The 27,890-nt window shown below is 42.1% G+C and overlaps 1 protein-coding gene across 5 annotated transcripts in view; it reads right to left on the bottom strand.

The window, feature by feature from the left end:
* The window catches only part of RRAGD (Ras related GTP binding D), a 47,916-nt gene that overhangs the window by 10,385 nt on the left and 9,641 nt on the right, over window positions 1–27,890 (bottom strand). For 2 of the 5 annotated variants that reach the window (XM_074037482.1, XM_074037483.1), the window contains exons 2-6: window positions 14,621–14,692; window positions 14,397–14,498; window positions 6,858–7,057; window positions 5,934–6,048; window positions 4,351–4,493 (exon numbers count right to left, since the gene is read on the bottom strand). In XM_074037482.1, the coding sequence (XP_073893583.1) occupies window positions 4,351–4,493; window positions 5,934–6,048; window positions 6,858–7,057; window positions 14,397–14,444 (506 nt within the window). In that variant the 5' untranslated portion in view covers window positions 14,445–14,498; window positions 14,621–14,692. Of the gene's footprint in view, window positions 1–4,350; window positions 4,494–5,933; window positions 6,049–6,857; window positions 7,058–8,599; window positions 9,139–14,396; window positions 14,693–27,890 lie in introns of those variants that run through there. The other 3 variants (XM_045391234.3, XM_015449103.4, XM_074037484.1) reach the window with 2 other exon arrangements.

Raw genomic sequence — 27,890 nt, 5'->3', positions numbered from 1 at the left:
GGTCTATTTAAGAAAAAGTGTGATCTGTAAACACAAATGACTTGAGTTTGAATCTCAGTTCTTTTATTTGCTAGCTATGTGAGCTTGGACAAGTCGAATAAGTTTCTTTGAGCCTCAATTTCCTCATATGTACACTAACAGTAATTATTTCAAAGTTTTCTAATGAAGACTAAATGAAATAATGCATATATAGCACTAAACATAATGCTGAGAACATAAAATACACATTTATTATTACAGCTTTAATGACTGAAACTGCACCTTCTGAAGATACCTGTGTAATAAAAGAGTTATGAATTCTTTCCTCACAGGCAAAGGACACTTCCCTAAACCTCTTCCCCCTTACCTAAAACTGTACGTAAATTTTCTGATTTATTTTTACTCCCCAAATTTATGAATAACTGACCAGAAATTTGACTTAATTGGAATTGTGTTAAACCTTATCACATTCACTAAGAGCTAGCACTTATTAAATATTTACTATGTGATATGAACCAGTCTTAGTTCTCAAAATGCATTATCCTCTGTCTGCTATAAGAATCCTCTAAGTTTCTTTCTTTTTTTTGTTGTTGTTGAGACAGAGTCTCGCTCTATTGCCCAGGCTGGAGTGCAGTGGCATGATCTCGGCTCACTGCAAACTCTGCCTCCTGGATTCACACCATTCTCCTGCTTCAGCCTCCCGAGTAGCTGGGACTACAGGCGCCCGCCACCACGCCCAGCTAATTTTTTTGTATTTTTAGTAGAGACAGGGTTTCACCGTGTTCACCGGGATGGTCTCGATCTCCTCACCTTATGATCCTCCCGCCTCAGCCTCCCAAAGTGCTGGGATTACAGGCGTGAGCCACCGCGCCCGGCCAAATCCTCTAAGTTTCTAAGGAAACTGAGGCTAGAGGAAAATAAGATAACTTGGTCAAAGTTGATGATAGGGGTAAAGCCAGGACCTCAAACCTAGATATGGCTAATTTCAAAGTTTATTCTTTAATCCTGTAAATACACAAGGGGGTAGAGTATCAAGCCAGATTTAATGAAAAGCCTGAATTGCACAAGAGTATTTTTAGGAAATGTAGGTTTTTAGTTTTGAGAGTATTTTAAACTGCTGTATACATGGCCACTTAAAAGTAAATTGTGAGGCTGGGTGCGGTGGCTCATGCCTGTAATCCCAGCACTTTGGGAGGCCGAGGCGATCACCTGAGGTCAGGAGTTCGAGAACAGCCTGACCCACGTGGAGAAACTCTGTCTCTACTAAAAATACAAAATTAGCTGGGCATGGTGGTGCATGTCTGTAATCCCAGCTACTCGGGAGGCTGAGGGAGGAGAATTGCTTGAACCCAGGAGGCGGAGGTTGCAGTGAGCCGAGATCACGCCATTGCACTACAGCTTGGGCAACAAGAGTGAAACTCCATCTCAAAAAAAAAAAAAAAAAAGTAAATTGTGGAAGTTCGTTTTTTTTTTTTTTTTTTTTTTTCCAAAGGATTCAACTCACTATAACCTACCAAAACATTAAAGAAAAACCTTTTAAGTGCTGGACTTCAAATGTTAAAGATGCTTTAACAGAATTCGTTAACTTCCATTGCACTGCTTTTAACTACTATATTTTAAGGCCCAATCTCTCTTGCTTATAAGTAATGTTCTGAGAACAAGAAACTGAAACATTTAACATGTTTTATCCAATGAAGAAAATGGCATTTAAAATTTCCAAGTAAATACAATACTATATAGATATTAAACACTGTGTTTATTAGCAGCATTTAATAATACAGGAAAATTCTTAGGTGATAATGTTAAATGAAAAAAGCAGGATATAAAATTTTACATACAATGTGATCTCATTATCCTAAAAATTACGCATGGAAATAAGAACAACTATATAAATAATGTAAACACTGACTGTCTCTAGGTGGTGAGATTATGGGCTACTTTAATTTTATTCTTTAGACTTTTATGTATTTTCTGCAATGAGCATGCATTACTTTCACAATCAGAAAAAGGTAAACATTAAACAAATTAGAAAAACAAAAACTCCACCAAAAATTACAAGTAGATATTGATGAGGTCTGCAATTGCAAAAACTGTTTTACTACTCAAGTGTTTCATCTGTAAGCAATGAAAACGCATGAAGATAGAACATATTTCAAAATGTGTGCGTGTGTGTGTGTGTGTGTGTGTGTGCATGCGCGAGCACAGAGCTGCCAGCTGGGGCACAGCCTCAGCTGAGAAATTCCTGAGGCACCAGGTCACCTGATTCTAGGGCCTGCTGGTCTCCACTGGGCAGCTGGGGCGGGGCAGCAAGGCCTCCAGTTACAAGACCACCTGCTTCCTCATTGCCTAAGAGGGCCCCAGGCTCTGCACACAACCCTGCCTCCTGCTGGTTAACAGGACTGGCTTATTGCTGCTCTAGCAAACAATCTGAGGAAACCCCAGAGCCCACAAACCGTCTGTGACCCAGACTGGTTCTTACTGAATCCTGTGGGTTCTCAGAAAACTGTACTCCACCACAGAAAAACCAATCTGACAGCGAAGCCAGGCTGCCTCCTCCTAACCCCTCCCTACCCATGTTTGTTTTAGCTGGGTAGAAGTAACTCTGATTAACATCATTTACATGAACAACTTACCACTTACATCTAATGACCATATGGCACAATAATGATCATGCACATTGTTAAGCATGTGCCAGATTAATTGTGTTGTTCATTGTACTTGATTACCATGGCAATCTGCACTGTAATCAGGGTGCGTTCATCTTCCATGACTATTTCAAGGTCATCCACTTAAACGGTTTAAAAATAATAGAATGCTTCAGGGCAGTAATCTTGGGCAATAAGGTCTATTTCTAAAGCCAGATGTCAGCATTTAATAATAACAGTAATAATAAATTATGGCAGCTACATTTATCCAGGGTCTACCAGGTGAAGGCACGTTATGAGCCTAATGATATTTCATCCTCGCTACAATCCTGTAAGTATCATTTTCCGTGTGTGTGTGTGTGTGTGTGTGTGTGTGTGTGTGTAACAGTTAACAGAGAGAATCTGAGCTGAGTGGGCAAAGGATTTTTAAGTAGTGGAAGAGAGAAATGGAGACTAGACTCTCACAAAAGCTGACGAAAGAGGCAGAGTGTCAAGTTGTGTAAGGCAGGTCACAGGAAGTGAGTAAAGAGGAAGATGAGCAGAAGTTTTACCTCATCAATTAGATGAGGATGTCAGATACAATACAGATAGCAACACCTTAACATCTTAATAAGATGAACAACTAGTTCACACCCAGTCAGTCTGTACACCACCTGTTCAGCACATTTATAATTATGTAGAATTGTTTCTACGTCGGGTAACATAATCAGTTTCCCCCACTCCTTGTTAATTTTATATTAAGTGTATAGGAAGTTCTGTTTTCTAGGAATGATATGTTAACAAATTTTTTTCAGCAGAGGATCAGGAATCAGATCTGAATTCAAATTCTATTTCCAGTCCTTACTGATAGTGTGAGCAAGGGTAGGAAATGTAACCACTTTGAATCTCAGTTTTTTCATCTGTAAAGTGAATACAGTACAGTTGACCTTAAACAACACTGATGTGAACTTCCTAAATCCACGTATCCGTGGATTTTCTTCAGCTTCTGCCACTCCTAAGACAGCAACATCAACCCCTTCTCTTCCTCCTCCTCAGCCTACTCAATGTGAAGACAATGAGGATGAAGACCTTTATGATGACCCACTTTCATTTAATAAATAGTAAATATATTCTTCCTTATACTTTTCTTGATTTTCTTCTCTGTAGCTCACTTTATTGTTAAGAATACAGTACATAATACGTAACATACAAAATGTATGTTAATCAACGATTCATGTTATCAGTAAGGCTTCCAGTCAACAGTAGACTATTAGTATTAATAGCTAAATTTGTCGGGGGGAGATATCTGCGGCTTTTTGACTGTTCAAAGGGTTGGTACCCCAACCCCTGTGTCGTTCAAGGGTCAAATGTAATTCTTGCCACATAGAATAGTTGAGAATTAAATGATAACCTGGGCACAGTGGCTCATACCTATAATCCCAGCTACTCGAGAGGTTGAGGTGGGAGGATCATTTGAGCCCAGGAGTGATCTATCCTGGACAACACAGGGACACCTTATTGCTAATAAAATAAAATAAATAATACAAAGCATGCAATAAGATTATTCGCATAATGCCTGGCATTTGCTCAACAACTGTTATTATTGCATGCTAAATGGTATATTTATATATAGATTTCAGTCATTTAAGACAAAAATGTTAAACTCAAGTAAATGTAAATGCAAAATGCCTGAAAGGTCATGAAGGAAGGATGGCTTGATTGTGGCCTTAAAGAATGTTGTACTTACCCATAAATACAAGAGATGTCAATAACCACATCTATCATATCACAGCAGAGCTCATAGGTTTGCATATCCACTGGAGTACTATCAGTTGCAATATAAATTTTACTGACCACATCAAACAGAAATGCCTTTTCAATTCCAGAATTCTGAAATAAAAAAAAAAATTGCTGCCTTAAAGCAACAGCCAACTTCAGACCATGTCATAACTACACAAAATTGAATGCCATTCTCAATGTAAAATACAAATGAGCAAAACTCAAGTTACAAAAATTTAAATTGTACCATTTTATTACAATTTAAACTTCACTGTCATAAACTTCTTTATACTGGACTTGCATAAGAAATAAAAAGTAGAGGCTGGGCGCGGTGGCTCACGCCTGTAATCCCAGCACTTTTGGAGGCCGAGGCAGGCAGATCACCTGAGGTCAGGAGTTTGAAACCAGCCTGACCAACAGGGAGAAACCTGTTTCTCCTAAAAATACAAAATTAGCCAGGCATGGTGGTGCATGCCTGTAATCCTAGCTACTTGGGAGGCTGAGGCAAGAGAATTGCTTGAACCCGGGAGGCGGAGGTTGCGGTGAGCCAAGATGGCACCCCTGCACTCCAGCCTGGGCGACAAGAGCGAAACTCTATCTCAAAAAAAAGAAAAGAAATAAAAGAATTTGAATTATCACAAATTATTTATTTTAGGTAATCAAATTGGGCAATATTTCCTAACAGAGATGTATACCTGCAGTTAGGAAAAGGCCAAGTAAAAATACTTTTACTGACTGTAAATTTTAAAATAAGCTTAGAAACACTAAACAAACACACTCAAAATTGTGTAGTGATAGAGTAAACGTGAGTACAACCAACAGTTCTGCCTCAATTCAACTCAGCAGAGCCTACCTGGAGCTGGTAGTGTGTAGGGTTCATTCAGCACATCATTCACAGCGTGTTAAACTTATAAAAAGCTATTCAACCATCTGCGTCTTACCAATAAAACCAAGCTTTACATTCCCTACCTCTGGTGGGGCTCTATTAATATTTAATGATTGCCTACAACTTGAATAAGCACTCCAGTTATACCACTGAAGTGCAGGAATGCATTTGAGTACATTTTATTTTTATTTTTATTTTTTTTATTTTTAGAGACAAGTTCTCGCTCTGATGTCCAGGCTGGAGTGCAGTGGCATAATCATGGCTCACTTCAGCCTCAAACACCTGGGCTCAAGTTCCTTCCACCACAGCCTTCCAAGTAGCTGGGACTACAGGCATGTGCTATCACACCTGGCTAGTTTTTACTTTTTTTTTTTTTTTTTTTTTTTTTTTGTAGAGACAGGATCTCACTATGTTACTTAGGCTGGTCCCAAACTCCTGGCCTCAAGCCATCGTACAGCCTCAACCTCCCAAAGTGGGGCGTGAGCCACCAAGCTGGGCCGGGAGTTAAATTTTAAAGGACCTAAAACAACACGTAGGAGTAATCTTTAACACTCAAATGACCTTGAAATGCTATAGGAGCAGTTGGAAATAAGATCTTTTTCACTCTTGCAATGCTATTTTCAAATTCTACAAGTGACGCAAACAGGAGCATATTATTTACTTACTGAGATAAAGATGTTCAGCAAATTCTCCAGAGTTGGGAGTTGTGGAATCAGTTTCTGAACCACTTTGCTAAAAGCTTCAAATATTGAATGATCATATATGCTTGTCAGATAAAAGCTGAAAGAGGAAACGGTATTTCATCATGTTTTCCCTTTGAATGAGGAACAGGCTGCTTAGGCTATGTCAATACACCGGTCATCTGCCTTCTGTATCTATAGTCCTAACACATAAAGTCCAGCCCTCCTCAGAGTTTACAGTGACCTCGGTAAAAAGCAAGCCATTCCTCCCCACCTCCCAAAAAGCCCGAGCTGTGCCTATTCTCATCTGCCGACTGGCAAGCTTAAAACCGCAGCAATCTGTGTCCATCCCACAGCTTCCTGACATTCTGCAGGACAATCCATGCCAGATCATCTTTACACAAGCCTCTTAGGTTGTCCCATTAGTAACTTCTATTCTTGATATTGAAGCAAATTTTTTTTCCATTTCCCAATTTACAAAATGAATGATGCATGTACTACCTCACAAAAAATGACAGACATTGTTTTCCTTTGTGAGGATTCCTATTTGGATTGTTTTCAGGCTACTCCTTTACTTATAATTACAGATAATAGCTTTATCGAGAACTGTAAACTTTAGCATCAACTAACTACTAGAATTATATTCATGGGTTTTCTATAATGTGTTTTTCATGTGAGGGGAGAACCTTAGCTTTGACCATTTGTTAAAAAACAAAAAAACACTGCTTTCACTAAAGATTAGCATTAGCACATGCAAAGCTCGTTTTCCCCAATCCTACCGGTCTACAGCGTGAAACAGGGTAAAGAAGGTAAATTACTGCCCATGCCAAGCCAATCATGGTGACTCCGAACCGCAAACTGGCTTTCCTTCATCCTTTATTGGGATCCTTAAGGGGTTTCTGTTCTCACCTGAGGTGAATTTTTTCTAATCCAGCATCTGCAAGGTCATCGTTTGCCCGCTGGTGAATATCTCTTTGGGTTTCAATTTTGTGGTCATCTGACAGACCATCCACTTTATGAATAAACACCTCGAAGTTGATGTCGGTATTCACTTTGTAGGCCCTGGTCACCGTGAGGTGGAGCCTGGCCAGGGCTTCCATGTAATCGTCCTAGGACCAAAGGCAACGCCTGTGAGAGAAGGCCACTTTGCTTCCTGACCCTCCCCCACACACACTGTTCACCTGGAAACTATGTGGCTGCAAACCCCTGAAATATGTTGCAACGGTTCCCCTCAACAAGCTGGCTTCTTAGAATTACAGTGTGAAAACTTAAGTTCTGTTAACAAAAAGAGGAAAAAGAAATGCTTTAAAAAATGCAGCTGATTTAGGCAGTTATGACTGAGGTTGATGACAGTCATAAAGATCAGAGTTGGCAGGGTACGGTGGTTCACGCTCCCAGAACGTTGGGAGGCCCAGGCGGGCAGATCATGAGGTCAGGAGATCAAGACCATCCTGGCTAACATGGTGAAACCCCTTCTCTACTAAAAAAAACAAAAAAATTAGCTGGGCATGGTGGCGGGTGCCTGTAGTACCAGTTACTCGGGAGGCTGAGGCAGGAGAATCGCTTGAACCCAGGAGGCAGAGATTGCAGTGTGCCGAGATCACACCACTGCACTCCAGCCTGGATGTCAGACTGAGACTCGGTCTCCAAAAAAAAAAAAAAAAAAAAAAATTCAGAGTTGTGGTTTCAGGAAGAGAAATGGACCCAACTCCACATAAGACCTTCCCCAGAATACTGTTCATCCTAACTTTTCCAGTCTCTTGTGAACTGTGATGAACAATTAGAGATAGAGGCATGATACAGGCCACTGGGCAGATGGGGAAGGAGGTGGGGAGCAATTTTAAGAACCACTGGTTCAGTGCAGAAGTCAGCAGACCACAGTCTGCAGGCCCTGTGCCTGTTTCTTAAAAGTAAGTTGTATTGGAACGTGCTCAATTGCTTTCATATTATCTAAGGCTGCTTTTGTGCTACAGTGGCAGAGTTAAGTTTCCTCTAGAGAAACTCCTCAGAGACAGTACAGTCTACAAAGCGTAAGATGTTTGCCATCTGGCCTTTTACAGAAAAAGGCCCCTGGTCTAGAGTAGTTGCCCCAAACAATACTAACTTTTTTCTTCTTCCCATGCCTATAAAATGAACACCTGTGTATTCATCTCTGTTTAAGAAATGAAACATTTACACCAAAGCCCTCTGTGTTTCTCCTCATCCTCCCAACCCATGCTATCCCCCTACCCCCTCATCCTCTAGAGACAACCACTATCCCAAGTTTAGTATTTATTCTCACTCATGTATACATTAATACAGACATATATATCCCCAAACACACAGAATTCATTTACATTGTTTAAAAATGGAAAGAAATATTAAGTTGTGTGTATATTATAGTTTGCCTTTTTCATTCAACACTGTCAGTGAGATTCACCTACATTGAATGTTATGTAGTACATAACTACAGTACATTAGTTCCTTTTAATGGCTCTATAAAACTTCCTTTTATGGATGATCTATAATTTATCATATATTTGCCTGCTGATGGACATTGTAAATATTTCCATGTATATGTGATTACAATGATATGTGTACAGTCTCATGTACATGTGGCTTACTCTGAAGGGTGACTTGTCGGGTCATAGGTAGGAGTGCCTTGACCGTACCTGGAAGTGTGTAAACAGCATCTGATGCTTCAGACCCTCACCAACAATTGGTGGTGTCAGATCTCTTATTTATTGCCAATTTGAAGGGTGCGAACAGGTCTTGTTTTCATAGCAAAAAAAAAAAAAAAAAAAGGAAAGAGATCTGTAGGACAGAATCTAAATGTCTTCCCCCACCGCACCTCACCCCCTGCCACTTACGGCGTTCCAATACAACTTACTTTTAAGAAAGTAAGAAAACAGAAAGCCAATATAATTAGGGGTGTTTTCTGGCATTTTTCTATGCTTCAAACATCAATAAAAATGTATCCCTAGTCTCTAGGTAAATCAAATATTAATTATATAAATAGGAAACTATGAAGAGGGAAAAACGCAAATGGAGTCCTTCCCATCCTTCACACTCTACAGAGTTGTTTAGAATAAAAGACAAAAGCCAGGAGCAGTGGCTTGCGCCTGTAATCCCACCTACTGGAGAGGACTGCTTGAGTTCAAGACCAGCCTGGACAACACAGTGAGACCCCTAGCTCTAAAAAAAAAAAAAAGTGTATGTATGTGTGTGTGTGTATATATATGTGTGTGTGTGTGTATATATATATGTGTGTGTGTATATATATGTGTATATATATATTTAACCAGGCTTGGTGGTGCGCACCTGTAGTCCCAGCTACTCGGAGGCTGAGGCAGGAGAATTCCTTGAGCCCAGGAATTTGAGTTTACAATGAGCTATGATCCTATGATCATGCCACTGCACTCCATCCTAGGTAACAGAGTGACAGCCCGTCTGTAAAAATTAAATAAAATGAGGCCGGGCATGGTGGCTCATGCCTGTAATCCCAGCAATTTGGGAGGCCGAGGCAGGCAGATCACAAGGTCAGGAGTTCGAGACCAGCCTGACCAACATGGTGAAACCCCGTCTCTACTAAAAAAATACTAAAATTAGCCGGGCGTGGTGGCGCATGCCTATAATCCCAGCTACTCAGGAGACTGAGGCAGGATAATTGCTTAAACCTGGGAGGCAGAGGTTGCTGTCAGCCAAGATCAAGCCACTGCACTCTTTCCTGGGCAACAGAGCAAGACTCTGTCTCAAAAAAAAAAAAAAAAAAAAAAAATTAAATGAAAAGCAAATGTCGGATGCTGGGTCACCAGATTAAGCATTAAAAACTAAAGGTATTACTGTATGGTTCCACATAGATGAAATTCTAGAAAAAGCAAACTAAAGTGACAGCACTTCAGTGGTTGCCTGGGGCTCAGCGTTTCAGGACACCACCTGAGAAAGGGCACAAGGGAAGCTTTGGGGTGGTGGAAATATTCTATAACTTGAAGGAGAGGTGGTTACATGGTGTACACATTTGTCAAACCTGTGGAACTGTACGCTTAAAATGAGTGCATTTTATTGCATGTAAATTACACCTCAAGAAAATGTTACTGCTGTCTTTAACTGAGGACGGGAGTTAAGGGAACATGTCTGTGAGCAAAACTACCCAATGTCAAGAGAGCATCACATCTCCAAAGATTGGAAATTGCTACTCTAACCTCCCTGCCAAGCATATAAAATGGTCTCATTACCAACTAACTGATAAAGAAGCATGTAGCTATAAGGACTAAAAAGAAGAAAATACTTGGTTGGTTAGAACAGAAGGATTGCAAGTGATTTTTCCCATTGTTTATTACTTTCTATGACAAATAAACATTGATGTGAAATACACTGCATAGTTTCTACTCTGAAATTAGATCTGGGGATTATGGGCAGGTCACAAACACCAGCACAGGTCAAGAAGAAACTCTCTTTTGGATCCACAGGCACATGTGCGAGGGCTTCAGGAGATATGGTGCTTTCTGCAGGCTGGGGAGCAGGGCTGGGGTGTCACCACAGATCACGGGAACCACTCTTGCTTTCATTCTTTTTTATTTCATGACATTCTCTGAGGACACATTTTCTCCTTGGGGATATATTTATCTGGCAATCCTGTGACTGTAAGGAATTCATGAACAAAAAAATAAAAATATGAGGTGTGAGACCAAAATAGCACTGCTTAGAAATAAAGGAAAGGGGCTGGGTGTGGTGGCTCATGCCTGTAATCCCAGCACTTTGGGAGGCTGGGCAGGTGGATCATAAGGTCAAGAGAATGAGACCATCCTGGCCAACACTGTGAAACCCTGTCTCTACTAAAAATATAAAACTTAGCTGGGTATGGTGGCTACTCAGGAGGCTGAGGCAGGAGAATCACTTGAACCTAGTTAGCGGAGGTTGCAGTGAGCCGAGATCGTGCCACTGCACTCCAGCCTGGCGACAGAGTGAGACTTCATCCAAAAAAAAAAGAAAGAAAGAAAGGAAAGGACACTCAAGTGCTGTGGAGACACTTCCCTAAAGTTTTGATTTTCCTGTCAGTGCTTCTAATCACATCCAATAAAAGTTCCTGCAAACATGATTTTTACACACTGCTTCCAACAGAAAAGTATACTAGGTTTTGAAACTGCTTATTTAATTATTCCTTATTTTAAATAAATTACAGCATTCAACAATGCTTTTCCTACTCTTTATTTTTATGTGTGTTTTTTTTTCTCTTTTTGAGACAGGGTCTTGCTCTGTCACCCAGGCTGGAGTGCAGTGGCACAATCATAGCTCATTGCAGCCTCAAACTTCTGGGCCTAAGTGGTCCTCCCACCTTGGCCTCCCAAAGTGTTCGGATTATAGACATGAGCCACTGTGCCCAGCCTCCTCTTTTTAAAAAGTATAACTTTAGGCCAGGCGCAGTGGCTCACACCTGTAATCCCAACACTTTGGGAAGCCGAGGTGGGTGGATCACAAGGTCAGAAGATTGAGACCATTCTGGCTAACACAGTGAATCCTCATCTCTATTAAAAATCAAAAAATTGGCCAGGCATGGTGGCAGGTGCCTGTAGTCCCAGCTAATCTGGAGGCTGAGGCAGGAAAATGGCAAGAACCCAGGAGGCAGAGTTTGCAGTGAGCTGAGATTACGCCACTGCACTCCAGCCTGGGCAACAGAGCGAGACTCCGTCTCAAAAACAAACAAAAAGTATAACCTTAAAAAATGAACTTCTCAAACATTCCTATATCTTTCTCTGCCCCACAAAAAACACCCAAGAGAAGAGCCAAGCATAGTAGCATGCATCTGTAGTCCCAGCTACCTGGGAGGTTGAAATAGGAGGATCACTTGAGCCCAGGAGTTTGAGGCTGTAGTGGGTTATAATCACACTTGTGAATAACCACTGTGCTCCAGCCTGGGCAACATAGTGAGACCTCGTCTGAGGAAGAAAAAAAAAAAAAAAAACTAAAGAAACACAATTAAAATAAAAAACACATTTACCAACCTAAATTGAAGGTCTGCCTTCAATTTAAAAATAGATGTACCTATTTTAGCCATATTATAACCATATTAGAAACACCTAAAAGAGATTACACTGTACATTTAAATTCCCATAAATGCAAATTGCTATGTAAGCACAACATGGTAATTAAGCAAGTACTTACTAACCCATTGTCTTGTAATGATGAGTCATCTGGTTGGAAATCTACTCACCCATGGGTAGGCCTACTACAGCTACCCAGTTCAACAACTACAGAAACAGCTGCTGCGTGACTTAGGGAGAAAAATGGAGCTTAGAAGAGAGAGATAAGCATGACATTCCTAGAGCCTCCCCTTCCCTACAGCAGCATGCACACACCCCATCCACTCCCCTCGAGCTCCAAGCTCCCTAATTTATGGTGCTGGCAGACCTGAGACAGTAAGGCAGGGGATACTGCCAAGACCACAGATGGGCCAGAAAACAGGTCAGTACAAGTGGGACAGTCAGAAAAGCAGCTGCTGACAGCAGGCCCTGGATGTGGTGCAGGTAACACACGTGTTTCTGGGTAGACCCATGGGAAGAGAGTAAACTGCTGATCACAGATCAGGCATTGGATTTGAAGTCTCCCTCCTCCACACCCCTACCAAAAAGGAAAGAAAGAACCCCTCTAACCATTGGCCATGCTCCCACAGCCATACACGTACACAAATGCAGCCACTTGGAACTGAGAGGCTTAGTTGAAAATTTTGTTATTACTATTAAACAGGCACCTAGTTGCTGAATGAACTTACGATCCTCTCAGGCATGGGGAGTCTACTCAGAGGATGGTTCTCGAGCATGGGCTCAGAATAGTATTATCAGGAATAATCTTTGTAACACTTCAGCCCTAACAGCTCTGGTGCTCCTAGAAGGGCCAGGTGTGCTTAGTGGGGCAATGCACACCCCAAGCTGGCCAACTTGTCTCAATGTGGGTCCACAGTTCCAGGGAAAGGGTACAACCTGAACCTCAGAGTAGGTTCAGTGCATGCAGAGAAAGGCTGATGCCATTTATTTCCCCCCAGCTGCAAAAGGGAGCCCTTGGGGAGCCTTCAGGCTGTGCCCAGACATGGATAGTTTGGAAAGTACCAATGCCCCATCCTGCTGCACATCCCCTTCCTAAAATGTATCTGCCTGACACGCACCTGTGGTCCTACTGTCTCCCTTTGCCTCCCCTTTACACCAACTCCAGCAGAAAAGCCCCAGGATATAAAAAACCCAGGGTGCCAAGGAGCCAATGAGGAATACTGGAAAAGAACCTGCTACAGGGATGACTCGCGACTGGGAATGGGGCTCTTCAAAGCATAGGGAACGGGTTCCCAATTCTTTGCTTCCAAAAAAGTGAAAGGAGAACCTACTCCGGAAGCCTGTTGATAAACTACTAAAAGTAATTTTTCACAATAGAAAACTGGGTGATTTAGGGGATATAACTTGGAAGGAATCTGAATAGCTAGACGAATGCTAGAATAAAACTCACCTCATATCCACCTACTTACTTATGTGAACAAAGTTTCTCAGTGCTTATAACTATATAAACAAAAAACAAAAATAGAACTGATGCCAAATATTGTCTTATTCAAGCATGGATACATGAACTGGAAAAAATATCAAACATCCATCTTCTTAAGAGGGATATTTATCTCAAATTTTACTTTTTATATTTAATAATCATCTATAAAATACATAATATAATTATATTGTCTTAAGCAATAATTATAATAATTTGTTTCAGGGTCGGGCTCAGTGGCTCACGGCTGTAATCCCAGCACTTTGGGAGGCCAAGGCGGGTGGATCATGAGGCCAGGAGTTCAAGACCAGTCTGGACAACACGGTGAAACCCCGTCTCTACTAAAAATACAAAAATTAGCTGGGTGTGGTGGCACGCACCTGTAATCCCAGCTACTCGGGAGGCTGAGTCACGAGAATTGCTTGAACCCAGGAGGCAGAGGTTGCAGTGAGCTGAGATATCACGCCACTGCACTCCAGCCTGGTGACAGAGTGAGACTCTATCTCAAAATAATGATAATAATTTGTTTCAGAAGAAAAATGTTCACACCTAGAACTTTATCTTCATAGGAAATAATAAGCAGTTGAAAATGTAAATTGATATACATGTTTTTGTTGCAGAGAACCTGTGATCTTTTGTAGATCAAGGGTTTTTTTTGACCAAGGGTACCACAGTGGGGATGACATATTTGGCCTGAATGGGCCTCTCCATCAGTGAGGTTTCCTAGGTCTATGATTGGCTGAAGTGTCAATTGTTACCTGATGCTCAATGGGTTGATTGTTGGTCACGGATGGAGCATTTTATCTTTGGAAAAGTCTGAGAGCCCTGACCAAAAAACACTTGTTTGGTAGAAAGGTCTATTCCAGAGTTTAAAAACCAAACCAAAAACATGGCATGGGGTGGAGGGGACCGGCCAGGCCATCATACCCCTGAGACTCTGAGCTTTACCTGTGAGTCAATGACAAATATCAGTGCTCCTGTTCCCCGGAAGATCATCTCATAGTCAAATGTAGGGTCAAAAAAGTCAATCTGTCCTGGGAAGTCCCAAATCTGAAAATTGACAAAGGAGCTGTTGGAAACATCTTCCCGGCATATCTTGTTAGTGCTCTCCAAGAACAGTGTTTCGTTGGGAGACATTTTGTGAAAGACAACTTTCTGAATAGATGACTTGCCGCTTCTCCTCAGGCCCATGAGCAGGATTCTCGGCTTCACTTCAGTGCTGAAGGGGTCGCTGAAGTCCAGAACTGGAGAAACCACAAAATGAGAATGAAGGTGAGACGCTTTCACAGCGGTTAATTAGAGGAGTTTCACTTCCACCTCAAATGTGATTTATGATTCACAGATGATGCCACTCTTCCAAAGAGAGTGCTAACGGCATCCCTCCACTTAAACCCCAAGTCTTGCTGACTTCAGAGCCTGAACACTTAACCACTGGTCTATACTTCCCACCAGGCAAAAGGGACAGCTTTTGCTAAGTGCAAAACACTCAACAATGCAGTCTCGCCACTTCTCACACCGTCCCAGGGGCCAGACACCAACATAATGCCACATCACAAGCAGGGACTCAGCAGCGCGAAGAGAGATTTATTTCCCGGAGCAGACTGTCTGTGGAAAGAATCCAGGTCTGAGCATTCAGGAGCCATATTGTTCTCTGAGAAGTCATCACTAAAGAGATGCTTGGTGACGTGAGTTATGCCTCTCTCAGTCACCCTCCTCTGGCTAGTAGTCTCCCAAGCCACGGAGGCCTGGAAAGTGCCTTGGACTAGATGTCGCAGGTTTGGACTGTGTTACACAGCCGAAGCAAAGTCTGTGAGAGGCAGACATCTCTCAGGCCCACCCTGGTTCGGGGCCCCCATCCAGTAAGGTAGCTACTAGCCTAATACAGCTATTTAAATTAAAATTGATTAAAATTAGCAATTCAAATTCTCCTCCTATGAGGTTTCTAGAGAAGCCAAGTTCATAGACACAGAATGTTTTCAGGGCTCGGGGGAAAAGAGGAATGGGGAGTTCTATGTTTAATGGGTATGTAGCTTCAGGTGGGGGAATATAAGAACATTCTGGAGATAGATGGTGGTGAGGGGTGCATAACATTCACATTGTTATGTGCCCCCACCACCAAAAATGGTTAAAACTGTAAATGTTATGATGTGATATATATTTTATCACAATAAAAATTTGGGGTTTCCTCAGTTTCATCATGGCTAGTACTCAACAGCCACATCCAGCAAGTGGCTAACATACGGGACAGCACAGACACAGAACAGCAGTCCCCAGCCTTTTGGCACCTGGGACCAGTTTCATGGAAAACAATTTTTCCAGGGACCAGTGGGGGTGGCGGGGTGGTTTCAGGATGATTCAAGCAGGTTACATTTATTATGTACTTTATTTCTATTATTATTGCATTGTCCTATATAATGAAATAACTCTCAAGTCACCATAATGTAGAATCAATGGGAGCCCTGAACTTGTTTTCCTGCAACTAGACAGTCCCATGTGGGGGTGATGGGAGACGATGACAGATCATCAGGCATTGGATTCTCACAAGGAGCATGCAACCTAGATCCCTCACATGTGCAGTTCACAACAGGGTTTGCACTCCTATGAGAATCTAATGCCACGGCCGATCCCTTGAGCCCAGGAGGTTGAGGGTTGAGCCAAGGAGGTCGAGGCTGCAGTGAGCTCACACCTCTGCACTCTAGCCTAGGTGACAAAGTGAGACCGGCTCAAAAACAAACAAACAAAAAAATACGTAGAATTTAACAGTGGTGACAATTGCACACCTTTGTGAATATACTAAAATCCACTGAGCTCTGTACTTTAAAAGAGCAAATACTATGGTATATAAAGTATATCTCAATTTTTTTAAAGGTTTCATGAATACACAAAAATAAAAAACCCAGTATGAAACTCAAAGAAGGATCAAGAAAAGAAACCAACGTCTTAAGAAAAAAAAAGGGCCGGGCGCGGTGGCTCAAGCCTGTAATCCCAGCACTTTGGGAGGCCGAGACGGGCGGATCACGAGGTCAGGAGATCGAGACCATCTGGTTAACACAGTGAAACCCCGTCTCTACTAAAAAATACAAAAAACTAGCCGGCCGAGGTGGCGGACGCCTGTAGTCCCAGCTACTCGGGAGGCGGAGGCAGGAGAATGGCGTGAACCGGTAAGGTGGAGCTTGCAGTGAGCTGAGATCCGGCCACTGCACTCCAGCCTGGGTGACAGCGCGAGACTCCGTCTCCAAAAAAAAAAAAAGAAAAAGAAAAAAAGAAAAAAAAAGGAGCAGTGGCTCATGCCTATAATGCCAGCACTTTGGAAGGCTGAAGTGGGAGGCTCACCTGAGGCCAAGAGTTCGAGACCAGTCTGGGCAGCATAGAGAGACCTCTCACTGTTTAAAAAAAAGTTTCTTTTAATTGGCTGGGAATGGTGACATGCAGCTGTCATCCCAGTCACTCGGGAGGCTAAACTGGGAGGATCCCTTAAGCCCAGGAGTTCAAGGCTGCCATGAGCTTTGATTGCACTACTGCACTCCAGCCTAGACAACACTGCAAAACCCCTCTCAAAAAAAAAAAAAAAAAAAAAAAAGAATATAAACAAATATAGAGATGTATATATATTAAATTATTTTCCTAAATGTCTTCTTTCCTTCTTAACTGTACCTCATTATGTCTTTCTTTTTCTCTGGTCTAACCTAATCCAATACAGACTGAAAAGTAACCAACAATTTTTCCCCCAAAATTCTACAATTGTCTAAAACACATGTTAATACTTGATAATATCTTAGTAAATTTAATTTACTATATATAATACTTTGATGTTTGAATTCAATAGGTGTAGGCAAACATACATATTTCAGATAATACAATGACTGAATAAAGAAAAATTAAGTAGGTACAGATGTGCATAGACATTACTCCACTATAAGCAACTCCTCAGCCCTACCTTATCCACCCATACTTTTCCAGTTCAACTGAATCCAATTCAACACATTGCTGATGACATACAATGTAGGCAGTAATGTGGAAGTAAATGACCCAAAATGTAACCAGCTTTCTTCTTCATCAGTGATTATATGCTACCCAGTCACAGTACTGCCATTACAAGTCAATCTTAGCAAGAACAGGGCATGAACTGAAAATGAAACAGGACTTCAAGTTTAAAAATATCAGACAGATAATATGTTCATCTTCCCTTCCCATACTAAATTCCTAAAAATAATAGAAATGGTATGCATAATAAACAAATAGGTGGACAATGAAACATGGATAGCTAAGTTTGAAACAAAAAGGAGAACTCAAAATTGACAACCAGGAAATCCTTAAGAAACACAAAGATCAGACTGAAGAGGGAATCTACAGTCCTTGACTATGAATGGCAGAGTTCTGCTGTAGAGTGTAGAACTGATGGAATCCCACCATAGGAAAGATTATGAAGACAAGCAACAGAGTCATTATTTGGAGAATAACAGTGAAAACAGCCAAGCAGATAAACTCTGTGCACCACGGCCCACTCACCTAAACTTACCCTACACACACACTAGGATATCTTCTAGGTGAAAGCAGTAAATGGAGGAGGTTGGGCATGAGAAGGAAGTCAGTGCCCTCAGTGCTAGTGATGCCCAGAAGGACAAGGAAGCATCCCCACAACTGCCCTAAAAGTCCTCTCACCTCCCCTAACTCTCACTACAATGTGTGGAATAGAGCACTATCAGAGGTGGACACAGTACCATCTTCCCTCCAACATTTCCTTGAACATCAAATATTCGAGTAATGCCAAGATCAGGGAAGACAATATAGACTCAACAAATGGAAGAATGTACACCTGAAGAAGCAGAGTTAATGACGGAATCAGAGCAAACTGTCAAGCTAAGTATACTTCAAATACTCAGAGATATGAGAAAATATGGCATTCATGAAACAAGAACAGACAGTTTCAGAGGAAGAGCAGTTATCAGACAGTGTTAGAGGAAGTGCAGTCATGAAAAAGGGGTATATAGATCTTGGCAATAAAAAATGTATGCATTAAAAAGCAGAATAAACACAGATGAAGACGGAAATAGTGGACTGGCTAGTCAAAGTCTCTCAAGATGCAGTACAAAAGAATAGAGCCCTGGAAAGTATGAAATCAAAGTTAAAGTGGCATCAGGAATAAGATTCAGAAGAACCATTATTCTACCAAAGAAGTTCCAAAAGGAGAGAATGCAGAATATGAGGAGTAAGCAACATTTGACTAAATAATAGATAATCCTTTCCTATATTAACAAAAGATAAAACTCAAAATGAACAAACTCACAAAATAAAATGGAGAAACTTAAACAAAAACAAGCCCACACTTACAAAAAAATCATAGTGTAACTTCAAAATATCAAGGATATCTATAGGAACAAAAAGAGAAGTGAAAAAAAATTAAAAAGCAAGGATAATAATAAAATCCTTAGAAGGGGGAAACGATTACCTATGAAAGAACTAGAAAGACATCAGATGCTTATCAACAACACAGATATGAGAAGACAACAGAATAGATCTTAAAAAGACAAAAGGAAAAAAAATCTGTGAACTCATTAATATACCAATCATATCATTTCTCAAATGTGACAGTGAAATAAAGACATTTTCAGATATTCAGGGACTCAGAAAGTTTATTGCCCACTTAATCCCTTTGAAAGAATTACTCAAGGATGTAACTCCTGAAAGAAAAATACACCCAAAATGCCATACAATGTAATCAGCAATGGAAAACAATGAATGGTAAAAGAGAGGTAAGTCAAAGAATGCTATGGTTGCTGCTAGAATAGCATAGTTAAGTATTTTTTTTTAATTTAAGGATAACCATTTCAAATATAAATATGTACCAAAATGCATTTTAAAACAATCCAGAAGGATACACAGCAAATGGCAAAGTGTAGGTAGAAGGAGAATTTAGGGGGATCATGAAAGGGAATTTGGTTTTAATTTTTAAAATGAGGCCGGGCGCAGTGGCTCAAGCCTGTAATCCCAGCACTTTGGGAGGCCGAGACGGGCGGATCACGAGGTCAGGAGTTAGAGACCATCCTGGCTAACACGGTGAAACCCCGTCTCTACTAAAAAATACAAAAAACTAGCCGGGCGAGGTGGCGGGCGCCTGTAGTCCCGGCTACTCGGGAGGCTGAGGCAGGAGAATGGCGTAAAAACCCGGGAGGCAGAGCTTGCAGTGAGCTGAGATCTGGCCACTGCACTCCAGCCTGGGCGACACAGCGAGACTCCGTCTCAAAAAAAAAAAAAAAAAAAAAAAATTTTAAATGAAATATATTCACATATACAATTAAAATTGGTTTTGAAAAGGAAAGAAAAACAATTTTTAATGTCTAGGGAGTCATGAGGGACACTGAAATGGGAAGACGGCCAGGCCTGGTGGTGCACACTTGTAATCCCAGCACTTTGGGAGGCTGAGGTGGGAGGATCGCTTGAGCCCAAGAGTTTGAGACCAGCCTGGTCAACACAAAGAGACCCTGTCTCTACAAAAAATTTAAAAATTAGCCGGACATGGTGGTGGGCATCTGTAGTCACAGCTACTCGGAAGGCTGAGGTGGGAGGATCCCTTGAGCTCAAGAGATTGAGGCTGCAGTGAGCCATGATTGTGCCACTGCACTCCAGCCTGGGCAACAGTTAAGACCCTGTCTCAAAAAGAAAGAAAGAAACAATAATTTGTTGGACATGGTGACACATGCCTGTGGTCCCAGCTACTTGGGAGGCTGAAGCAGAAGGATTGCTTCAGCCCAGGGGTTTGAGATCAGCCTGTGTAATAGTAAGACCCCCAACTCTAAAAAACAGAAAGAAGGGAAAAGAAATAACAACTTAAATCTATAGAACTATAATCTGTCAATGAAAATAAGTAAATAAAACAAAATTTACAAAGTAAAAAGAGACAACAACTGACACACTGTTTTATGTTTTAATTTGCAAAGCTTGGACCTTTAAGTTTAATTCCAAAGAGGCACAAGTTCACTGAAAACCTTTCATATTCCCTTTCACTTTATTTGCCAAACACAAATGTTTCAAAACATAAAATACTCCTTAAATTGTGATCTCAACTCCACATTTTCTCTTTCAGCTGTGCTCTTAGAGTTTCTGTTTTATGCTTACAATAAATATGTGGGTTAATGGGCCCAAAGTAGTTGCTTGGTAAATGTTGGTTAGACAACAAGATATGTAAAACATGGTTCCCATCTTAGAGAAACTTAGAAATTCAGTCCAAACTATGAGTGTTGGTGTAAAGACAGACAAATAGATCACTGGAACAGACAGGGAAATAAACCCACACACACACAGACAACTGATTTTTCACCAATAGGTAAAGCCACTTCCATGAAGAAAGGACAGTCATTTTCACAAAATGACTGATGGACCAACTGTACATCCATATGCCAAAAAAAAAAAAAAAAAAAATTTCAACTCACATCAACTCAAAATTGGTTGGCCTAACTGTAAGACCTAAAACTATGAAACTTCTGGGATAAAATATTTATGACTTTCCATTAGGGAAAATTTTCTTAGATATGACACCCTCCCCCCAAAATTGGTAAACTGGATTTTATTAAAATAAAACTTCAATACCCATGAAAACTAAAAAAATAAAATAAAAAGAAAGAAAAGCACAACAAATCCAAAAATGAAGAATCTGTTGGGACTTAAAAGAGAGCAGCAATTCTCAAAAAAGTAATAATCAAGTAAAAGAAAAACATCAAATGACATTGTTAAGTAATAAAGACAAGACAGAGGAGAAGAAAGTATCTGCAAATCGGCCGGGCGCGGTGGCTCAAGCCTGTAATCCCAGCACTTTGGGAGGCCGAGGCGGGCGGATCACAAGGTCAGGAGATCGAGACCACAGTGAAACCCCGTCTCTACTAAAAATACAAAAAATTAGCCGGGCGTGGTGGCCGGTGCCTGTAGTCCTAGCTACTCAGGAGGCTGAGGCAGGAGAATGGCGTGAACCCAGGAGGCGGAGCTTGCAGTGAGCCGAGATCGCGCCACTGCACTCCAGCCTAGGCAACAGCGTGAGACTCCGTCTCAAAAAAAAAAAAAAAAAAAAAAAAGAAAGTATCTGCAAATCATGTATCTGGGAAGGGACTTGTATGCAGAATATATGAAGAACTCTCAAAACTCATTAATAAGAAAACAAATGACCCAATTTTATTTTATGTATTTATTTATTTACTGAGACAGTCTTACTCTGTTGCCCAGGCTGGAGTGCAGTGGCTCAATCAGAGCTCACTGCAACCTCCACCCCTCAGGCTCAAGCGATCCTCCTGCCTCAGCCTCCAGAGGAGCTGGGACTACAGGCACGCCCCATCACACTGAGCTAATTTTTTGTAGAGACGGGGTTTCGCCATGTCTCCCAGACTGGTCTTGAACTCCTGGGCTCGAGCAACCCATCCACCTCAGCCTCCCAAAGTGCTGGGATTACAGGCGTGAGCCGCTGCACCCAACCAATGACCTAATTTTTTTTTGTTGTTTGTTTTTTGTTTTTTTGAGACGGAGTCTCGCTCTGTCACCCAGGCTGGAGTGCAGTGGCACGATCTTGGCTCACTGCAACCTCCACCTCCGGATTCAAGTGATTCTCCTGCCTCAGCCTCCCAAGTAGCTGGGATTACAGGCACGCACCACCATGCCCGGCTAATTTTGTATTTTCAGTAGAGACGGGGTTTCACCATGTTGGCCAGGTTGGTCTCGAACTCCTGACTTCAAGTGATCCACCCACCTTGGCCTCCCAAAGTGCTGGGATTATAGGCATGACCCACCACACCCGGCTGACCCAATTTTAAAAGTGAAACAAGCAAAAGATTTGAAGAGACAACTTGCCCAAGAAGATTTATGGAAGGTAAAAAAGCACAGGAAAAGATACTCAATACATCATTAATCATTATAAAATGTAAATCAAAACTATAATGAGATACTATTACATACCCACTAACATGGCTAAAATTAGGAAGACACAGAGTAACAAGTGTTGGCAAGGATGTGGAGGTACCAGAACTCTCATGCACTGCTGGTAGAAACGTAAAATGATACTGTTTTGGAAAGCAGTTTGGTGGTTTCTTAAGAAGTTGAACACACACCTATCTTATTATCCCTTCCATTCCACTGCTGAGTTTTTACCTAAGGGAAATGAAAGTTTTTGTCCATATAAAACATGTACACAAAGATTCATAATAACTTTATCTGTAATAGTCAAAAACTGGAAACAACCCAAATGTCCATCAGCAGGTGACTAGATACACAAATTGTGGTGCATCTCAGCAATAAAAAAAATAAACTATTGATACACATAACCTGGATGAATCTCTAATTATGCCAAATGAAAGAAACCATTACTCCTCTTTCATAAATTTATTTTTAAAAATGTAAACTAATCTAATCCACAGCGGCAAATAGCATATCAGTGGTTACCTAAGAAATGGAAGAGGCAGGGCCGGGCACAGTGGCTTATACCTGTAATTCGAGCACTGTGGGAGGTCAAGGTGGGTGGATCACCTGAGGTCAGGAGTTCAAGACTAGCCTGGCCCACATGGCAAAACCCTGTCTCTACTAAATATATAAAAATTAGCTTGGCATGGTGGTGGGTGCCTGTAATCGCAGCTACTTGGGGGGCTGAGGCAGGAGAATCACTTGAACCCGGGAGGCGGAAGTTGCAGTGAGCTGAGATTGCGCCACTGCACTCCAGCCTGGGTGACAAGAGCAAAACTCCATCTCAAAAATAAAAAAAAAAAAAAAAGAAATGGAAGAGGCAGTAGGCAGTAAGGAAAGGTCAGAGAGAGGAAGAGGTATGGGAAAATGTTTGGAAGTGATGGATGTGTTCTTTATCTTCATTGTGCTGATGGTTTCACAGGTGCATACATATGTGAAAACGTATCAAATATGTGTTATTTTATGTCAATTAATTGTTGTAATTGACAGTTACAGTTGTTATTAAAAAAATGTAACCTCAGAGATAAGAACAGAAACCTTAACAGTTATAGTTGCTCTGCTATCACCTCCCAAACAGCAAGTGTTTAATCAATGCAAAGTAGAGGGAAATACTTGTGGGCCAAGGGAGAGACCCATTGGATCACACAGATTACGAATGCAGATTTAAAGTACTGCAGAATTTGGATGGGGTTGAGAGAAAGAGCGGGCAGGAGGTCCTCCAGAAGAGGGAAGTCCAAATGTGAGCAAAGGCACAATGCCTTGCATGGAACAGGAAAATATGCATGCAATGAGAACTCATGGCTATCGTGTATGAAGGTGCCTACAATGTGCCAGCCACTACTTTAGGCATTCTACATGCTTCATCCCATTCATGCTCCTTCAAGAACAGATACTATTGTCTCCATTTCACAGGTGAAGAAATTCTGGTTTTGGTGGAGTGTTCACCGAGAGCTCTCACCACCAGAGCCTTCATCACCAATCAGAGCCTTTACCACCAATCAGTTCTCTATTTGTCACATTAAATACTAAACTCTACTTTAATTTGCATATCTTATGACTTAAAGTTTACAGGCTTAGAAAGGTCAAGTAACATTCAAACTGAGGACTGGCCCACTCACGGTCTATGCATTCTCTTTCTGCTGTGCAACACTGCACCCAATTAATGCAAGCAAAACTCCTCGTTAAATTATGTGCAAGTGCAAAAATATTCAAGTGTTTATAAATGCCTTTCTTCCCAATTTATACAGCTAGATATGGGCGTAGATTTTAATGTTTCTCCAGCACGGTCTGTAAGTCTCTATGTGGTATGATCATCCACGCTGATGACCTGTAGAAGTTGAATCTCCTCCTCCTGGGAGGGTGGCGAAGTGACAGACACCACTGTGAAGCGGGGAAGGAGTATGCATGCATGTTTACATACACAGAAACGCTGGGGAACTAAATACACATACGGCTGCAACAACACATACAGCTGGAAGTATTTCCTTTTCCCTGCCTGCCAAATTCAAGCACGGGCCACCAACCATTAAACAGCTGAGAAAGGGTGGCCTGGATCAGCAAGAACACCATCAACTTTGCAGGGACTCCCTGGTTCCGAACAGATGCATTTTATTACATTCAACTAGGGTGTATGGAAATACGCTGTGTAGGCTGGGTACAATGGCTCACGCCTATAATCCCAGCACTTTGAGAGGCCAAGGAGGGCAAATTTCTTGAACCCAGGAGTTCGAGAGCAGCCTAGGCAACATGGCAAAACCCTCTCTCTACTAAAAAATATATATATTTTTTTAATTAGCAGGTTGTGGTGGCTCGTGCCTATAGTCCAGTTACTCAGGAGGCTGAGGTGGGAGGATCACCTGAGCCCAGAAGTCAAGGCTGCAGTAAGCTGTGATAATGCCATTGCACTCTGTACCACCATGCCCAGCTTTTTTTTTTTTTTTTTTTCTTTTTGTAGAGACAAAGTCTCCCTATGTTGCCCAGGCAGGTCTGGAAGTCCTAGGCTCAAGTGATCCTCCCACTTCAGCCTCCCAAAGTGCTGGGATTACAGGCATGAGCCACTGTTCCTGGTCTGGGCTAGACATTTCTACAAACTTCACTGGCCCAGTGAGGGAGCATAAGTCTGTTCTACCCCTGAGGAATCTCGGGGAAGGAACCTGCCTAAGATCATATGACTGGTCATCTGAGTGCTCACCCAGAACCTTCACCACCATCTTTCTGTCTGTAACATTTAATACTAAACTGTAGTCTATTTGCATGTCTCATGAATTAAAATTTACAGGGGACCTTCTCCTTGAGGTGTTCTACAAAATGGCTTCATTCCAGCTGCTCTTCAAATATTTTATATCTGTGATTTCCAAACCTTAAGTCAGAACACATTAATCTTCATAAAATCAATTTGTGGGGATTAAACAGCAACAGCATTAAACAATGACAAAGACATTTAAAAAGAAAAAAATCTAGAAAATATTGGAGCACATAGTATGGCATAAGAGTAAAAATACGGCTTAGTGAAACTTTCTTGGGTTTATTTACATGTATGTGGGTACTCGTTCAGAGTATAAACGTTTTTTACTGTGGGCCAGGGTAAAAAATGTTGTAGGCCACAACTTCACATCAGGAAAGGTTTCTTACATGTCAGAAATGGACTGCTGACAAAAACCTTCCTTCTAATCTCCTCCCACCCTCTCCTCAAGTATCTTCTCATAGAGCCCGGGTAGCTTAGCCCCAGTAAAGCGTTAATCTGAGGATCCAGGGTTCAACTACAGGCACTTAAAAAAAAAAAAATTCCGGCCGGGCGCGGTGGCTCAAGCCTGTAATCCCAGCACTTTGGGAGGCCGAGACGGGCGAATCACGAGGTCAGGAGATCGAGACCATCCTGGCGAACACGGTGAAACCCCGTCTCTACTAAAAAAATACAAAAAAACTAGCCGGGCGAGGCGGCGGGCGCCTGTAGTCCCAGCTACTCGGGAGGCTGAGGCAGGAGAATGGCGTAAACCCGGGAGGCGGAGCTTGCAGTGAGCTGAGATCCGGCCACTGCACTCCAGCCTGGGTGACAGAGCGAGACTCCGTCTCAAAAAAAAAAAAAAAAAAAAAAATTCCCTAGAGTACAGCTCTGAGTTCCCCAAAGGGTCTCACTCTACAATAGGCGTGGTAGAGGCAGAGCTTATGCCAGTAAAGGGAGGCACCTCAGCCTCTCAGCCTCCTGCAGAAGGCTGGGCTTTCTCCACCGACACCTCCCTAAGCATTAAGCTCTGTCTCAGGCTTCTAGGCAGGCAAAAGAGAATGAAAGATGACAGCCCCACTGAAAGGAGCAATCAGGGGACAAGTCTTTAAAAATCTGCTATGGGAGGGCTCCCCTTCAACCTACCCAGGAAGTTGCTGTAGTGAGATGAAATGTACAAGAGGGCAGTTTGTTCTCATTTCAGGAAGGTTCCCTGAACACTGGCCAAGCGTGAGGCAGGGCTGCAGATACAAAGAAAAACGATTCATCTCCCAGCAATCAGAGGGGAATACAGACATGAGAAACTGGCAATTACCATGCACAGCCAGCTAGGTGTTCTAGGCACTGAGAGAGGCTCCCTGGAGGAGTAGTATCTGAGTCTTAAAGAAGAGGAGGCATGGACCAGATGAATGAGGGAAACGTTGTTCCAGGAAGAGATTTGCAAGTTCAGGAAACTGGAGGTTAGGGAATGCAGTTTGAAGGCAAGATGAGGCAACACTGTCCAGGGGCTTCCCCACAGCATTTTTTTTTTTTTTTTTTTTTTGAGACAGAGTCTTGCTCTATTGCCCAGGCTAGAGTGCTGTGGCATGATCTCAGCTCACTGCAACCTCTGCCTCCCGGGTTCAAGCGATTCTCCTACCTCAGTCTTCAGAGTAGCTAGGATTACAGGCGCCTGACACCACACTCAGCTAATTTTTATATTTTTAGTAGACAGGGTTTTCACCATGTTAACCAGGCTGGTCTCGAACTCCTGACCTCGGGTAATCCATCTGCCCCAGCCTCCCAAAGTGCTGGGATAACAGGTGTGAACCACCTTGCCCGGCCCCCCACAGCATTTAGAATAAAATCCAAATGCCTTCTTCTCCCCCTCACCCATGCCTGGTTCATCTTCTCCACTTGTTCCCTCTCCTTCAGCAACACTGGCCTTCCAGAAGGTTCCTCACCTCAGGGTCTCACCTTGCTCTTCCCCCCACCTAAAAGAGCTCCTTCTCCAGTTCAGCCCAGCTGCAATGTCACCCCCACTGCTAAATCAGGCACTATCACTTCCTGGGCCATAACCCTGTGCCTTTTTAATAGTCCTTATTACTATTAATAGTCCATCTTTAGTACGTTTGTCTTCCTGTTTGTTTACTTGTTTTTTGTTTGTCTCTCTCACATATGCACAGGCAAAATATAAGGTAGCACATGGCATGAGTTCAATACATATCTTTGAAGAAATTGGTTGATGGAGAGGTGACTGGCTAGCTCAGGAGTGTGATGCTGGGATGTTTGGATTTTACCCTAAAGCATTGAGGAAATCCTCAGAATTTTTTAGGGGGGAGTGGGGGGACAAAGTCTTGCTCTGTCACCCAGGCTAGAGTGCAGTGGCGCAATCTTAGCTCACTGCAACCTCCACCTCCCAGGTTCAAGCAATTCTCCTGCCTCAGCCTCTCGAGTAGCTGGGATTACAGGCACGCACCAGCACGCCTGGCTAATTTTTGTATTTTTAGTAGAGACGAGGTTTCACCATGTTGGCCAGGGTGGTCTTGAACTCCTGACCTCAGGATCCGCCAGCCTCCACCTCCCAAAGTGCTGGGATTACAGGCGTGAGCCACCAAGCCCAGCCTGGAAATCACTAAGGATTTTAAGGGGAGATTAATGTGATTTACATTTCATTAAGTTCACTCCAGAAACACTCCCTTGCGGGAGCCAGGATGGAATTAGGAGGTTGTTCTAGAACATGAATGACAAAGAACTAAGGCACAGGCTGTGGAAACAGGCAGAAGAAACGGACTTGTGAGCTC

This window comes from Macaca fascicularis, chromosome 4 (genome assembly GCF_037993035.2).
Source record: "Macaca fascicularis isolate 582-1 chromosome 4, T2T-MFA8v1.1".
Classification (NCBI taxonomy): Eukaryota; Metazoa; Chordata; class Mammalia; order Primates; family Cercopithecidae; genus Macaca; species Macaca fascicularis.
The sequence above is the reverse complement of the archived record's forward strand: the minus strand, read 5'-3'. Positions and strand labels throughout refer to the sequence as shown.